This window comes from Aotus nancymaae, unplaced genomic scaffold, assembly GCF_030222135.1.
Source record: "Aotus nancymaae isolate 86718 unplaced genomic scaffold, 86718_ANA_hifiasm-v0.15.2.pri h1tg000041l, whole genome shotgun sequence".
Lineage (NCBI taxonomy): Eukaryota > Metazoa > Chordata > Mammalia > Primates > Aotidae > Aotus > Aotus nancymaae.
In genome coordinates, this window is record NW_026988455.1 from 40,954,427 (window position 1) to 40,970,517 (window position 16,091).

Sequence of the window (16,091 nt, forward strand, 5' to 3'; positions counted from 1 at the left end):
TAATAATAGCCTAGCTGTAAGAAGAAAACACATTGTGCATTCATGCATATGAAACACAAATTACAATGTAAAATTATGAAAAGCTATATTTTTGAGCAATCAACGGATTCAGTTTTGTTTTCAGCATTTTGAGTCGTCAACATGGCATGCTGAGTTCATTCGAGCAATTGCTCTGCCTTGACTTGTCTACTTTACTGTTATATTCCTTTTGTGTTTCAACCCTTGGATCAAGTACAGTCTATGGTTAGACATTTTCCTTGTGATCAATTCTTTTTTAAAATTTCATTTCAATCGTTTTTGGGGAACAGGTGGTTTTTGGTTATGTGGATAAGTTCTTCAGTGGTGATTTCTGAGATTTTGATGCACCCATCACCTGAGCAGGGTACACTGTACCCAATGTGTAGTCTCTTATCCTTCACCTCCCTCTCACCCTTCCCTTTCTCCCTGAGTCCCCAAAATCTAGTATATAATTCTTTTTTTATTATACTTTAAATTCTGGGATATATGTGCATAACATGCAAGTTTGTTACATGTGCCATGGTGATTTGCTGCACCCATCAGCCCATCATCTACATTAGGTATTTCTCCTAATCCTATTCTTCCCTTTGATACCCACCCCCAAACAGGCCCTGGTGTGTGATATTCCCCTCCCTGTGCTCATATGTTTTCATTGTTCAACTCCAACTTATGAGTGAGAACATGCAGTGTTTGGTCTTCTTTCCTGTGTCAGTTTGCTGAGAATGATGGTTTCCAGCTTTCTCCATGTCCCTGCAAAAGACATGAACTCATTCTTTTTTATGGCTGCATAGTATTCCATGGTGTATATGTGCCACGTTTTCTTTATCCAGTCTATCACTGATGGGAATTTGGGTTGGTTCCAAGTCTTTGCTATTGTGAATAGTGCTGCAATAAACATATGTGTCATGTGTCTTTATAGTAGAATGATTTATAATCCTTTGGGCATATACCCAGTGATGGGATTGCTGAGTCAAATGTTATTTCTGGTTCTAGATCCTTGAGGAGTCACCACACTGTCTTCTTCAATATTTGAATTAATTTACACTCCCACCAACAGTGTAAAAGCGTTCCTATTTCTCCACATCCTCTCCAGCATCTGTTGTTTCCTGACTTTTTAATGACTGCCATTCTAACTGGTGTGAGATGATATCTCATTGTGGTTTTGATTTGCATTTCTCTAATGACCAGTGATTATGAGCTTTTTTTCATATGTTTGTTGGCCACATAAATGTCTTCTTTTGAGAAGTGTCTGTTTATATCCTTTGCCCAGTTTTTGATGGGGTTGTTTTTTTCTTGTAAATTTGTTTAAGTTTCTTGTAGATTCTGGATATCAGCCCTTTGTCAGATGGATAGATTGAAAAATTTTTCTCCCATTCTGTAGGTTGTCTCTTTACTCTGATCGTAGTTTCTTTTGCTGTGCAGAAGAAGCTCTTTAGTTTAATTACATCCAATTTATCAATTTTGGCTTTTGTTGCCAATGCTTTTGGTGTTTTAGTCATGAAACCTTTGCCCATGCTATGTCCTCAATGGTACTGCCTAGGTTTTCTTCTAGAGTTGTTATGGTTTTAGGTCTTATGTTTAAGTCTTTAATCCATCTTGAGTTAATTTTTGTATAAGGTGTAAGAAAGGGGTCCAGTTTCAGTTTTTTGCATATGGCTAGCCAGTTTTCCCAACACCATTTATTAAATAGGGAATCCTTTCCCCATCGCTTCTTTTTGTCTGGTTTGTCAAAGGTCAGATGGTTGTAGATGTGTGGTGTTACTTCTGAGGTCTTTGTTCTGTTCCATTGGTCTATATATCTGTTTTGGTACCAGTACCATGCTGTTTTGGTTACTGTAGCCTTGTAGCATAGTTTGAAGTCAGGTAGTGTGATGCCTCCATCTCTGTTCTTTTTGCTTAGGATTGTCTTGGCTAGGTAGGCTCTTTTTTGGTTCCATATGAAATTTAAAGTAGTTTTTTTTCTAATTCTGTGAAGAAAGTCAATGGTAGTTTGATGGGAATAGCATTGAATGTATAAATTACTTTGGGTGGTATGACCATCTTCACAGTATTGATTCTTCCTATCCATGAGCATGAAATGTACCTTAGCAGAGCTCAAGCACTGTGCTGCGAGATCCACTGCTCTCTTCAGAAACAACAGGCAGGAAAGTTTAAGTCTGCTGAAGCTACACTCACAGCCACCCCTTCCCCCGGATGCTCTGTCCCAGGAAGATGGGAGTGTTCTCTATAAACCCCTGACTGGAGTTGCTGCCCTGTTTCAGAGATGTCCTGCCTGGAGAGAAGGAATCTAGAGAAGCAGTCTAACTACCGTGGCTTTGCCATGCTGCAATGGGTTCTGCACCCAGTTTGAACCTCCTGGCAGCTGTTTACACTGTGAGGGGAAAACTGCCTACTCAAGCCTCAGTAATAGTGGATGTCCCCCCAACACCAAGCTCAAGCATCCCAGGTCTACTTCAGACTGCTGTGCTAGCAGCAAGAATTTCAAGCCAGTGGATCTTAGCTTGTTGGGCTCCATGTGGATGGGATCCGCTGAACAAGACCGCTCAGCTCCCTGGCTTCAGCTTCTTTTCCAGGGGAGTGAACGATTCTGTCTCACTGGGGTTCCAGGCACCACTGGTGTATGGGAAAGAACTCCTTCAGCTAGCTCAGTGTCTGCCCAAACAGCCGCCCAGTCTGATGCTTAAAACCCAGGGCCCTGGTAGTGTAGGCACCGGAGAGAATCTCTTGGTCTGCGGGTTGTGAAGGTCATGGAAAAAGCATAGTATCTGAGCCAGATAGCACTATCCCTTGTGGCACAGTCCCTCACAACTTCCCTTGGCTAGGGGAGGGAGTTCCTTGAGCCCTTGCACTTCCCAGGTGAGGCGATGCCCCCATGGGCTTCTGCTTGCCTCCCATGGGCTGCACCCACTGTCAAACCAGTCCCAGTGAGACGAACTGGGTATCTCAGTTGGAAATGCAGAAATCACCTGCCTTCTGCATTGGTCTCCCTGAGAGCAAACTGGAGCTGTTCCCATTCAGCCATCTTGCTAGCCCCACTCTTATTATATAATTTTTATGCCCTTCCTCCTCATAGCTTAGTTCTCACTTATAGTGAGAACATATGATATTTGGTTATCCATTCCTGAGCTGACTTCACTTAGAATAATGGCCTCCAGTTCCATCCAAGTTACTGCAAAGGCCATTATTTTGTTCCACTTTATGGCTGAGTAGTATTCTATGGTGTATATATACTACATTTCCTTTATCCACTTGCTGGTTGATGAACATTTAGGTTCGTTCCATATTTTTGCAATTGTGAATCATGCAGCTTTAAACATGCATGTGCATGTGTCTTTTTCATATAATTTATTTTCCTTTGGGTAGATACCCAGTGGTGGGATGGCTGGATCAAATGGTACTTCTACTTTCAGTTCTTTAAGCAATCTCCACACTTGTTTTCCATAGTGGTTGTATGAGTTTACATTCCACCAGCAGTGTAAAAGTGTCCCTTTTCACTGCATCCATACCAACATTTATTATTTTTTGATGTTTAAATTATGGCCATTCTTGCAGGAGTAAGTTGGTATCTCAACATGGTTTTAATTTACATTTCCCTGATAATTAGGGATGCTGAGGAATTTTTTCATATGTTTGTTGGCTGTTTGTATATCTTCTGAGATATTGTCTATTCATGTCCTTTGCCCATCTTTTCATAGAATTGCTTTTTCTTTGCTAATTTGTTTCAGTTTCTTATAGATTCTGGATATTAGTTCTTTGTCAGATGCATAGTTTGCAAGGGTTTTCTCCTACTCTGTGAGTTGTCTGTTTACTCTGCTGATTATTATCATCATTATTACTAGTATTTTGCTGTGCAGAGGCTTTTTCATTTAATTGGGCCCCATCTATTTATATTTGTTTTTGTTGCACTTGCTTTTAGGTTCTTGGTCATGAATTCTTTGCCTAAGCCAATGTCTACGAGAGTTTTTCCAATGTTATCTTCTAGAATTGTCATGGTTTCAGGTCTTAGATTTAAGTCTTTGATCATTTTAAGTTGATTTTTGTATAACGTGAGAGATGAGGGTCTAGTTTCTTTCTTCTACATGTGGCTTGCCAATTATCCCAGAACCATTTATTGAATAGGGTGTCCCTTTCCTCATTTTTTGTTTTTGTGTGTTTTGTTGAAGATCAGTTGGCTGTAAGTATCTGACTTTATTTCTGGGTTCTCTTTTCTGTCCCAGTGGTCTACCTGCCCATTTGTATACCAGTACCATGCTGTTTTGGTAACTATAGCCTTGTAGTATAGTTTGGAAGTTGGGTAATGTGCTGCCTCCAGGTTTATTCTTTTTGCTTAGTGTTGCTTTGGCTATGTGAGCACTTTTTTTGGTTCCATATAAATTTTAGGATTTTTTTCTAGTTCTGTGAAGAATGATAATCGTACTTTGACAGGAATTGCACTGAATCTCTAGATTTCTTTTGGCAGTATTATCATTTTACAATATTGATTCTACCCATATATAAGCATGGGGTGTGTTTCCACTTACATGTGTCATCTATGATTCCTTTCAGCAGTGTTTTGTAGTTTTCCTTGTAGAGATCTTTCATCTCCTTGGTTAGGCTTATTCCTATTTTATTTTATTTTATTTTTTTGCAGCTGTTGTAAAGGGGATTGAGATCTCAATTTGATTCTCAGCTTGGTCGTTGTTGGTATATAGCAGTGCTACTAATTTGTGTACATTAATTTTGTATAGTGAAATTTAATTCTATAATCTATCAGATCCAGGAGCTTTTTGGATGAGTCTTTAGGGTTTTCTAGGTAGCCTCATGGTCAATTCTTTATTTTTCTGTCACTATTGGCCTCAGAATAATGTACGCAAAAAAGTTTTAAAGCATGTTTTGTATGTGAGAAAGGGCCACATCAGAAGTGAAGGGAACAGATCCTACAAAGATCTCAGATGACTGAAGACAATAGGGCAAGTCCCCTGGAAAGAACATGTGGTTAAGTCTGAGCTGGTTAGAGCAGAAATGGTCAAGAATATGAACCTAAATTTGGAACTAAAAAGAATGAAAGGCAAGTAGGTTCTATTTTTGTAATACATCTGGATTGGTGTTTGGATATTATGTGAAGCAGGGATGCAATTTCAGTTTTTTCAGTGTAGATACCCTGTTGCTGCAAGAGCATTTACTAGAACGTCATTCTTTTTTTTTTTTTTGAAACGGAGTTTCGCTCTTGCTACCCAGGCTGGAGTGCAATGGCGCGATCTCGGCTCACTGCAACCTCCGCCTCCTGGGTTCAGGCAATTCTCCTGCCTCAGCCTCCTGAGTAGCTGGGATTATAGGCACGCACCACCATGCCCAGCTAATTTTTTGTATTTTTAGTAGAGACGGGGTTTCACCATGTTGACCAGGATGGTCTCGATCTCTTGACCTCGTGATCCATCCGCCTCGGCCTCTCAAAGTGCTGGGATTACAGGCATGAGCCACCGCGCCCGGCCTTAGAACGTCATTCTTTCACCACTGATTCACAATGCCACATCTTTCATATGTCACATTTCAATAGATGTGTTTGGTTATCTTTGTGCCACTGACATATGATCTTATTTGGTATAGTTTTCAAATAATCTTGGTATCCAGTTGGTCATACCTCCTTATTCAGTTCTTTTTAAGAAGTACCTTGAAATGTGGTATATATACACCATGGAATACTATGCAGCCATAAAAAGACTGAGATCATGTCCTTTGCAGGATCATGTAGGAAGCTCCATTATCCTTAGCAAACTAGTGCAGGAAGAGAAAACCAAATACCACATGTCCTCATTTACAAGTGGGAGCTAAACAATAAGAACACATGAACACATAGAGGGGAACAACAGACCCAGAACTTCTCTGGGTCCCATCAGAAGGTAGAGGGTGGGAGGAGGGAGAGGACCAGGAAAAATAACTAATGAATGTTAGGCTTAATACATGAGTGATGAAATAATCTGTATAACACACCTCCATAACACAAGTCCACCTATATAACAAACCTGCACATGTGCTCCCGAACGTAAAATTTAAAATTTAAATAAATAAAATAACAAAAAGTATCTTGACTGTTTTTTTCAGGATCAAATTATCAGATTTCATTGAAAAACTTTTGGGGGGGCTATAACTCATATACATTGAATCAATTTGTCAAGATAAGTTTGGCAAAAATTGACATATTTATAATATTTGTCTTCATAGCTATGAACATGATACATTCCTCCATTTACTAGGTTCTTTACTGTGGGTAGAGAATTGAATGGTGGCCCCAAAAGGATATGTCCATGTTCTTACCCCTAGAACATGTGAATATAACCTTACTTGGAAGAGGGTCTTTGAAGGTGTCATTATTGATCTCAAGATGATATAATTCTGGATTATTCAGGTAGCCTTAGTCTAATACAAGGGTCAGAAGGGGAGGAAACACACACACAAAGAAGAAGTCCAGGTGAAGATGCAGACAGAGTTTGGAATTATACAACCACAAGGAAAGGAACACTTGAACCCACCAGAAGCTGGCTGAGACAAGGAAGATTCCTCCTTTAGAGCTCGCGGAGGGAGCATGGCCCGCCAACACCTTGATTTTGGACTTCTGGCCTCCAGAACTGTAAGAGAATAAATTTCTGTTGTTTTAAGCCACCAAGTTTGTGATAATCTGTTATGGCAGACCAAGGAAACATACATGTTCAATAAGATTTTGTGATGTCTTCATAATGATCTTGTATATCTTTTGTTGTATCTATTTCCAAATTCCTTACTTTTTATTGCTATTATAACATCTTTTAAGATTTATGCTTGTTAGTGGTTTATTGATGATATTAGGGAAAGCAATTAGTTTTGGGACACTGATCTTGCATCCAGCAACTGCTAAAATCTTTTTCAATAAATATGTGTCAATCTTGTATCAAAATCTTGCAGACGCACAAGAAAAAGTAATCCTTGTAGGTCAATTTAAATATTTATTCCTGGTAAGGACATTTCCTAGAAAAACAAAATGGATAATTGTTGTCAGACTAGATGCAGAAAGAAAGAACAGTCTCATTCAAGCTCTCTAGATCCTCAACTGGCTGTCAGCTAACAGTCAACTGTGTGGGTCACAAGTTACCCAAAACAAGTTTCTTTCTGTATTTTTTCTCTGAATTCCTAATTTTTATTTTTTTATTCTATGACCAACTCACTTATAATCATACTTTCTTTTTTTTAACATTCCCATGGACACCAGGGACAGAATAAGTTTTTATTCCATCAAAATTCATTACAAACTGACATAAGGATTTATCAGAAATGCTAATTTTTTTGCAGAGGAAAGATGTGAATTATAGACTGTAAAACAACTATGTCCCAGACCAGCTTTTCTTTTATATTGGGATCCTCACTTCACCATATAGATCTTCCAACAGCTACATTTGCTCATCTCCAATTCATCTTCCAAGCTATAGCTCTATTTTTGTTTAATTTTTAATTCTTGTGGGTACATAATCAGTGTATATATTTATGAGGTACATGAGATATTCTGATACAGGCTTGCAATGTGTAATAATCACATCGGGATAAATGACCTATCCATCACCTGAAGCATTTATCCTTTGCCTTACAAACAACCCAATTGCATTCTTTTAGTTATTTTTAAATATACATTCAAATTTTTATGGACTATAGTCACTGTATTGTACTATCAAATACTAGATCTTATTCATTCCGCACCCCCTACCCCAGTATCCCTATTTTTAAAGCACTAGTCTCCATCTAATCCTGTTACTCCTAAGGCTACCAAAAACACATTGCTCTTAGAAATATGCCAAAATCCTTAAGTGCCCATTATCCGCTGTGGGCTTGGTCCCTCTGCTTCAGTCTCATTCCTCATCACTCTCACCCGTGTGCTCTGGGCTACAGTCATAACGACTTTCTCTGTTTCTGAGAGCCAAAAATGTCTTTTTTGCTTTAAGGCTTCTATAAGCTATTTCCTGTGCCTGAAACTCTCTTTATCCTACTTCTTTAACGCTTCATCATCCTTCACAACTCAGCATTTTTTTTTTTTTTTGAGACAGAGTCTCACTTCGTTGCCCACACTGGAGTGCAGTGGCACGATCTCGGCTCACTGCAACCTCTGTCTCCCGGGTTCAAGCGATTCTCCTGCTTCAGCCTCCAGAGTACTTGGGGTTACAGGCATGTGCCACCATGTTCAGCTAATTATTGTATTTTTAGTAGAGACAGGCTTTTGCCATGTTGGCCAGGCTGGTCTTGAACTCCTGACCTCAGGTGATCCACCCACGTTGGCCTCCCAAAGTCCTGGGATTATAGACATGAGTCACCGTACCTGGACCACAGTGCAGCTTTAAGCTACCTCCTCAGACTCTGTCCTAATCCCCCAAAATAGATTAGAAACCCTCCACTGTTCCTTTTAATTCCTAGTATCTCTCCCTACCAGCACTCATGGAATTTTTCCCTATTACTTTTTGGATTTTTATTTTTAAATTTATATTCATTAAACTTTTTGTTGTACAGTTCTATGAGAATTGACAAATGCATAGTCTTGTAACCGCTACCACAAACAAGATACAGAACAATTTGGTCACCCCCAAAAACTACCTCATGCTGTCTTTTCATAGTGAATCCTTCCTCTCACCCTTAACCCCTGGCAACCACTCTCCAGGAAAAAGTTTTGCCTTTTCAAAAGCGCCCTGTAAATGGTATCCAAGAATAGGTAGCCTTTTTGGTATGGCTTCTGTCATTCAGTATAATGAAATTGAGGTCCCTTTATGTTGTCTGTGCATCAATAGTTCATTATTTTTCACTGTTGAGTAGTATTCTATTGTATGGACAAAGCACGGTTTGTTTATCCATTGATCAACTGAAGGACATCCAGGCTATTTCTAGTGGGAGGCAATTATGAATAAAGTTGCTATAAACATTCGTATACGGGTTTTTGAGTGAATGTACGTTTTCATTTCATTTAGATACATAGGCGTGAGATTCCTAAGTTATGTGGTAAGTATATGTCTATCTTTACCGGGAATCGCCGAGATTATATTCCAAAGACGCTGTGCCATGTTGTATTCTCACTAGCAATAAATGAGAGTTCCACGTGCTTTGCATCTTCACCATTACTTGGTATTGTCAGGCTTCTTTTCACATTTTTAAGCCGTTCAATATAGGTGTATATTGGTATCTAACTATAATTTCAATTTGCATTTTGCTAATGATTAATGATATTGAGCATCTTTTTACATGCTTATCTGATATCCATATATCTTCTTTGGGGAAATGTCTGTCTAGATGCTTTGCTTATTTTTCTTTAATGGAGCTGTTTGTTTTCATATTGAGTTTTGAGGAATTTTTTTATTTCCTGATTACAAGTCCTTAATCAGACACATGATTTACAAATTTTTTTTTCTAGTCTACGGCTTGTCCTTTCATTCTCATCTTTTGGAGAACAAATACTTTTAGTTTTGATGAAGTTCAATTTATTAATTTCTTTTACTTTTATGAATCATGCTTTGGTGTCTAACAACTCTGCTTAATGCATAATCACAAAAATTCTCCTATAAGCTCATGCCTATAATCCCAGAACTTTGAGAGGCTGAGGCAGGAGGATCACTTGAGTCCAAGGGTTTGAGACCAGCCTGGGAAACACATGAGACCTTGTCTCTACAAAAATAATTAAAAATTAGCTGGGCACGATGGTATGTACCTGTGGTCCCAGCTACTTGGGAGGCTGAGGTGGGAGGACCGCTTGAGCCAGGAGATCAAGGCTTCAGTGAGTTGTGACTGCACCATTGCACCAGCCTGGGTGACAGAGCAAGACTCTGTCTCAAAAAAAAAAAAAAAAATTAAATTATGCTATGTTTTATTCTGAAAAATTTATAGTTCTGTGTCTTATATTTAACTCTATGATGCATTTTTAACTAATTTTTGTATAAAGTGTAAGGTATGAGTTGAGGTGTATTTTTTAGGGAAAGGGCACGAACAGGCGACTGTTTCAGCATTATTTGCTGAAAACGCTGTCTCTTCTTGACTTTTGCCAAAAATCTGTCACCCACATGAAATAGATATGAAAGCTGATTTGCTTTCAATATGATCAGAGAAACTCCTTTACATTATTTCTATTCTTTAAAACCTTTAAGATTTGTTATATGAATCAATATATGGTCTTAGTGAATATTCCATGAACATTTAAAAGAATTCCAAGTCTGCTCTATCCTTGCCAATTTTCTGCCTACTAGTTATTACTAAGAGGCTGTATCTCTTGGTGTTGTTCATGTAGTTGCTGTAGGGGTTACAATATACATACCTTTCACAGTCTACTTAGAGCTAATATTTTGCCACCTCAAATAAGATATAGAGGCCTTTCAACCACAATGGCCCATTTTCTCACCCTTCTTTATGTTATAGTTGTTGTTTGTACTACATTGAATACGTCACGAGGCAAAGTTACAATTTTTGCTTTGAACTATCACATGTATTTTAAAGAAGTTAAGAGAAAGGTAGTCTATTTTGTTTACAAAATATTGCCATTTTTGTTGTTGTTCTTAAAATTCCCAGGTTCTCCCAGGTGTCACTTCCCTGCTGTTTGAAGAACTTAGAACTAGAGCATGTCTTTTAGACTTTAAATTTAGGGTAGGTCTGATGGTGACAAACATTAGCTTTCCTTCACCTGAGGATCCCATTACGCTGCCTGCATTTATAAAGAATATTTTCCTTTGCTGGATGTAGAATTCGGGGCTGGCCATTTTTTTCTCTGTGTCCTTTAATTATTGCTTCACTGTCTTCTTACCTTTCATGGTTTTCTGGTAAGAAACCAATGGTCATTTGAATTGTCGTTTTGAGGGTTTTTTCTTTATATGCTTTTTCTTAATTGTAATAAGAGTGTGTTGATTATTACTATTTCTAAGAACCAAATTTTGCCTTGTTGATCTATTCATTTTTTTCTCCTTTCTTACACATTTTATACTGACTAGATATTTTTTCTCATTCCACGTTTTCCCTTGATCATTTAGAAGATAAACACCTTATTTCTAACAACATTGTGAATAATGAGGACATTTGGTTGTTTTTTTTCCCCAGATCTACAATTGACTCATTGTGTCATATTCAGGACATCTTACAATCTCTTGAAGCCTGAATTCCTCAAATGGGAATAAAAACAGTTTCTATCCCTAATATCAGAAGGCTTTATAAAGGTAATTATGCAGTCAAACATGCTTTGTAAAGTGTAAAGTGAGAGACAATTGCATGCTATCATCATCCTGATGATGACTATAGTTATTAGTGGGACACTATTTGGACCAGGACTTGTTTTTAAGGCTATTAAGAAGCATTAAAGGAGGCTGAGTGCAGTGGCTCACGCCTGTAATCCCAGCACTTTGGGAGGCCAAGGTGGGCAGATCACTTGCGGTCACGAGTTTGAGAGCAGCTTGGCCAACATGGTGAAACCCTGTCTCTACTAAATATACAAAAATTAGTCGGGCATGGTGGTGTACTCCTGAAATCCCAGCTACTGCAGAGGCTGAGGCATGAGAACTGCTTGAACCTAGGAGGCAGAGATTGCAGTGGGCTCAGGTTGCATTTGCATCACTGCACTCCAGCCTGGGCCACAGAGCAAGACCCATCTCAAAAAATATATATATATAATTTACCTGTCCATGAAACATTTTTTATTCAAAACATCTTGAAGGATTAGGAATGAGAAATGATAAAGTGGGGACTTCTATGTAAGTAAGCTAGACAAATTAAAGTCATTCATAAAACAGGGTAGGTTTTTACAGTAAAACTGGAAAAAAAATTTGCCAGGTCTAGATGCAAGCCAGTTGCTGGCAATGTTTTCCAGCTTCAAAGCAATATAATTCATTATTAATCATCAACAGAGACTAGGATGACAATGACTCCACAGGTAAGTCACTCCTCCTGCAATAAATATTACAGTGCTTTTTTTTTTTTTTTTTTTTTTTTTTGAGACGGAGTCTCTCTCTGTCACCAGGCTGGAGTGCAGTGGCACAATCTCAGCTCACTGCAACCTCTGACTCCCTGGTTCAAGCGATTCTCCTGTCTCAGCCTCCCAAGTAGCTGGAATTACAGGCATGTGCCACCATGCTCAGCTAATTTTTGTATTTGTAATAGAGACAGGGTTTCACCATGTTGGCCAGTATAGTCTCGATCTCCTGACCTCATGATCCACCTGCCTTGGCCTCTCAAAGTATTGGGATTACAGACGTGAACCACCGCGCCCGGCCGCTACTGTGCTTTTGAACTCTGCTTTTACCCTCCGCAGCATAAAATTAAAATTATATTCTTCATGTTTTTTATCATCACAGTATCTACCAGAATACAGGGGCAAGCATCCAAAATGTGACTCACTGGTGTTGTTCTGCAACGTGTGCATCTGTGTGTCCACTGCGACAGGCATCAGTACGTGTATCTGCAAATACACTCTGACTTGTGAATGAGAAATTATGGTTTGTAGACTAAAAATGGCATTTCTTGCTACGAAGGAGTTCTTACCTATACCGTGATTTTAGAGTATCTCCTTCTGCTCACTAAAAACTGGTGGAATAAGGCCAGGTGTGGTGGCTTATGCCTGTAATCCCCCAGTACTTTGGGAGGTTGAGGTGGGCGGATCATGAGGTCAAGAGTTCAAGACCAGACTGGCCAACATGGTGAAACCCCATCTCTACTAAAAAATACAAAAATTAGCTGGGCATGGTGGCTCGTGCCTGTAATCCCAGCTACTTGGGAGGCTGAGGTGGGAGAATTGCTTGAACTGGGACCAGGGAAGCAGAGGTTGCAGTGAGCCGAGATCACAGCACTGCACTCTAGAGCGAGACTCCATCTCAAAACAAAACAAAAACAAAAAACAAAAAACTGGTGGAATAAAACAGAAAGAGCTGCCTTGTTTATGAGTTAATAGAAACACATAATACTATAATCCCATAATCCAGAACCTTCATTATAGAGATGAGCACGCTGAAGCCCAAGATGATGGAGTTAAGATCACCAGGGGTCTTTGTGGGAAGGCAGACAACTGTGTCTTGATTTGCCTGGAGACTCTCCTAAGTTGCCCCAGCCTGTCCAACTTTAAATTTGACTCTGAACTCCTCGCTAGCTTGGATTCTAGGATTTCACTGGGACGTTTACATCTTAGACACCAGCTAATTCTTTCTCCCTACTGCCAAAAGAGAAGTATCTTAAGAGGCAGCAAAACAATTCAGCAATCTTTAGAAAACACTGAAGCCTGCTCATCCCTTTGGGTCTTAAACACAACTTGGAACCACAGCCCGCACCAGCCCAAAGGCAGTCCATCCAACCTCACATTCATCCTTGTCACCCAGTGTCACTTATCCTCACAGATTCTTATCTCCAAACTATCCTGGAATTCCTTCCCCTTATCTTCTTTCCATCAAACATATCCCATTCATTTGGAAAACATTTATCAAGCCCCTATCCTGTGTCAGGTACCCTGTTGGAAGCTGGAGATACCAAGATAGCTTCTCTTCACTCAGAGAACTAACGGTCTGGTGAGAGAGAATATAAAGAGATCACTGTTTTAAAGGGTGTTAAGTGGAGCGCTAGAGGTAGAGAAGATTAAGAGTAAGCTCTTCCCTCAAACACAGACCAGTAGAGTTAAGATGTTCAATACTGAGCCCTTAGCATTCCTCTCACCTGTTTCCTCTCTGTCACCCCTTCATGCAACACCTACCTAACTTTTTCCCTGCATCCTTTTGCATCTTTGCAAACCTAACATTCATTTCTCTAGCAGAATGATTTTCTTGCAGTGGCTCATGCCTGTAATCCCAGCACTTTAGGAGGCCAAAGTGTGTGGCCCACCTGAGGTCAGAAGTTTGAGATCAGCCTGGTGAAACCCCATCTCTAGTAAAAATACAAAATTAGCCAGGCATGGTGTCACACGCCTGTAATCCCAGCTACTTGGGAGGCTGAGGCTGGAGAATCACTTGAACCGGGAAGACAGAGGTTGCAGTGAGCTGAGATCAAAGCACTGCACTCCAGCCTGGGCAACAAGAGTGAAAGTATGTCAAAAAAGAAAGGAAGGAAGGGAAGGGGAGGGAAGGGAGGGATGGAGGGAAGGAAGGAAGAAAGAAAAGAAGGGGGGAGGGAGGGAGCAAAGGAGGGAGGGAGGGAGGGAGGAAGGAAGGAAGGAAGGAAGGAAGGAAGGAAGGAAGGAATCAGCCTGCCTGGAACATAGCAGACACAGAATAAATATTTGTTGAATAAATAATGTCACCCCTGTGCTTAACACCATTCAGTAACTCATACAGAGGTGCTTGCAATATTTTCCCACTGATTTATCACTAATGAGGAGGGAAATGACAACAAATGTATCGCTGCAGGTATTATTCTGTAAAATGTCCAAATCTAAGCTGTGCCACTCAATAACACTTTATATTTGCAAAAACACAAGTGCCCACCATCCAGATCAAATATAAGACATTTTCATCAGCCTAGAAAGCTTTCTCATGTCCCTTCTCATGTCAGTCCTTCTGCTCAGAGATAACCACTACTCCATCTTTAATCACTACATGAGTGTCACCTATTCTTGAACTTCATACCTTCAGTGGAATCATACAGTAAATACTGCAGGTGACTTGAGTATTACTATTTTGTATCCAGGTACCTTTACTAGAGCATCTCAGATGAAAAATGCCCACCCAAAACTCCAAGATACCAGTGGCCACTTTCAGGGCCCCATATTCCATATTGATTTCTTTGTTTTTACCAAAACCTATTTCCTACATGTATCAGTTAGGAGGTGTCAGAAAAACAGTTTTCACTAAAGGAAGGGAGAAACAGATAATGAATATCACAAAAAAAGATCCTCATCTTAATACCTAAGAGTTCATATTTGTATGAATGTTATGTTTGTTGATCGACTAATGAGATAATGTCACCTTCATTCAAGAAAATAAATTTTTAATAGTGGCACATTAGAGCCAAAGAAAACCTTGTAATGAAGACATTTAAACAGGAGGAAAATCTCAAGAAGGAATGGAAGCAAAAGTAGCATTAACTGAGGGCTTATGATGGTCTGGTCATGAATTTGAAGATCAATATGTGTCAAAAGGTTTTTATATAAGCCTTTTGATACACATTGGAAAATACTTTTCTAGAAAGCGTTTATGTTTTTGTTCTGGTAATTTTGTTTCTATAATCTTACCCTAAAGAAAAGTTTAAATACAAATAAGATTATAATGAAAGATCCCCACATGTGAGGGGATTATTAAATAAATTATAGTAAGTCTGCATGGTTGACTATTACAAGAGCTTTAAAAATATATTCTTAAGAAATATTTAATGACAAAATAAATACTCAAAATATGAAGTTAAGTTTTAAAAAGAACAGGCTACAAAGCTATAGCTATGGGGTGATATAAATTATGTATGCATGTAGGTACATATGCATATTTGAGTATAAGTACTAACATATGCATTAATGCACACACATGGGCCAGGCACCGTGGCTCATGCCTGTAATTCCAGCACTTTGGGAGGCCAAGGCAGGTGGATCATGAGGTCAGGAGTTTGAGACCAGCCTGGCCAATATGGTGAAACCCCATCTCTACTAAAAATACAAAAATTAGCCAGGTATGGTGGATGCGCCTGTAGTCCCAGCTACTCAGGAGGCTGAGGCAGGAGAATCGCTTGAACCTGAGAGGTGGAGGTTGCAGTGAGCCGAGATCGTGCCACTGCACTCCAGCCTGGGTGACAGAACAAGACTGTCTCAAAAAAAAAAAAAAAAAAAAACACATACACACTCATTTACATTTCCCCCACCCTTCACCCTTTTACAACAATAATACATCTATTTCTTCATCTCTGCAACTTGTTAGGCAAAAGATAATGTTAATTTAGACTGTTAGCTATTAATAAACATTATTTTGCAAACCTTTGATTCAATGTTAATGAGGATATGAGGGGGAAGTATTCATACTCTGCTGGTGGATGGAAAAATTTCTATAGCTACTTTCAGCGGCAATTTGATAGTCCTTGAGACAAGCAATACCACTTTTTGGAATATCTGTCTTAGAGAAACAGTTTGCATATGTGCCCAAGTCCATATACAT

The 16,091-nt window shown here is 39.3% G+C and overlaps 1 protein-coding gene across 3 annotated transcripts in view; it reads right to left on the minus strand.

Annotated features, from left to right (window-relative positions):
• Positions 1–16,091, minus strand: part of CUNH9orf85 (chromosome unknown C9orf85 homolog) — a 150,633-nt gene that overhangs the window by 17,259 nt on the left and 117,283 nt on the right. Inside the window, exon 3 of one of the 3 annotated variants that reach the window (XM_012453944.2) lies at positions 6,528–6,623. The exons of 1 other annotated variant lie outside the window; for it this stretch is intronic. In XM_012453944.2, coding sequence (XP_012309367.1) covers positions 6,528–6,623 — 96 coding nt within the window. Of the gene's footprint in view, positions 1–6,527; positions 6,624–16,091 lie in introns of those variants that run through there. One more of the 3 variants, XR_010337048.1, reaches the window with a different exon arrangement.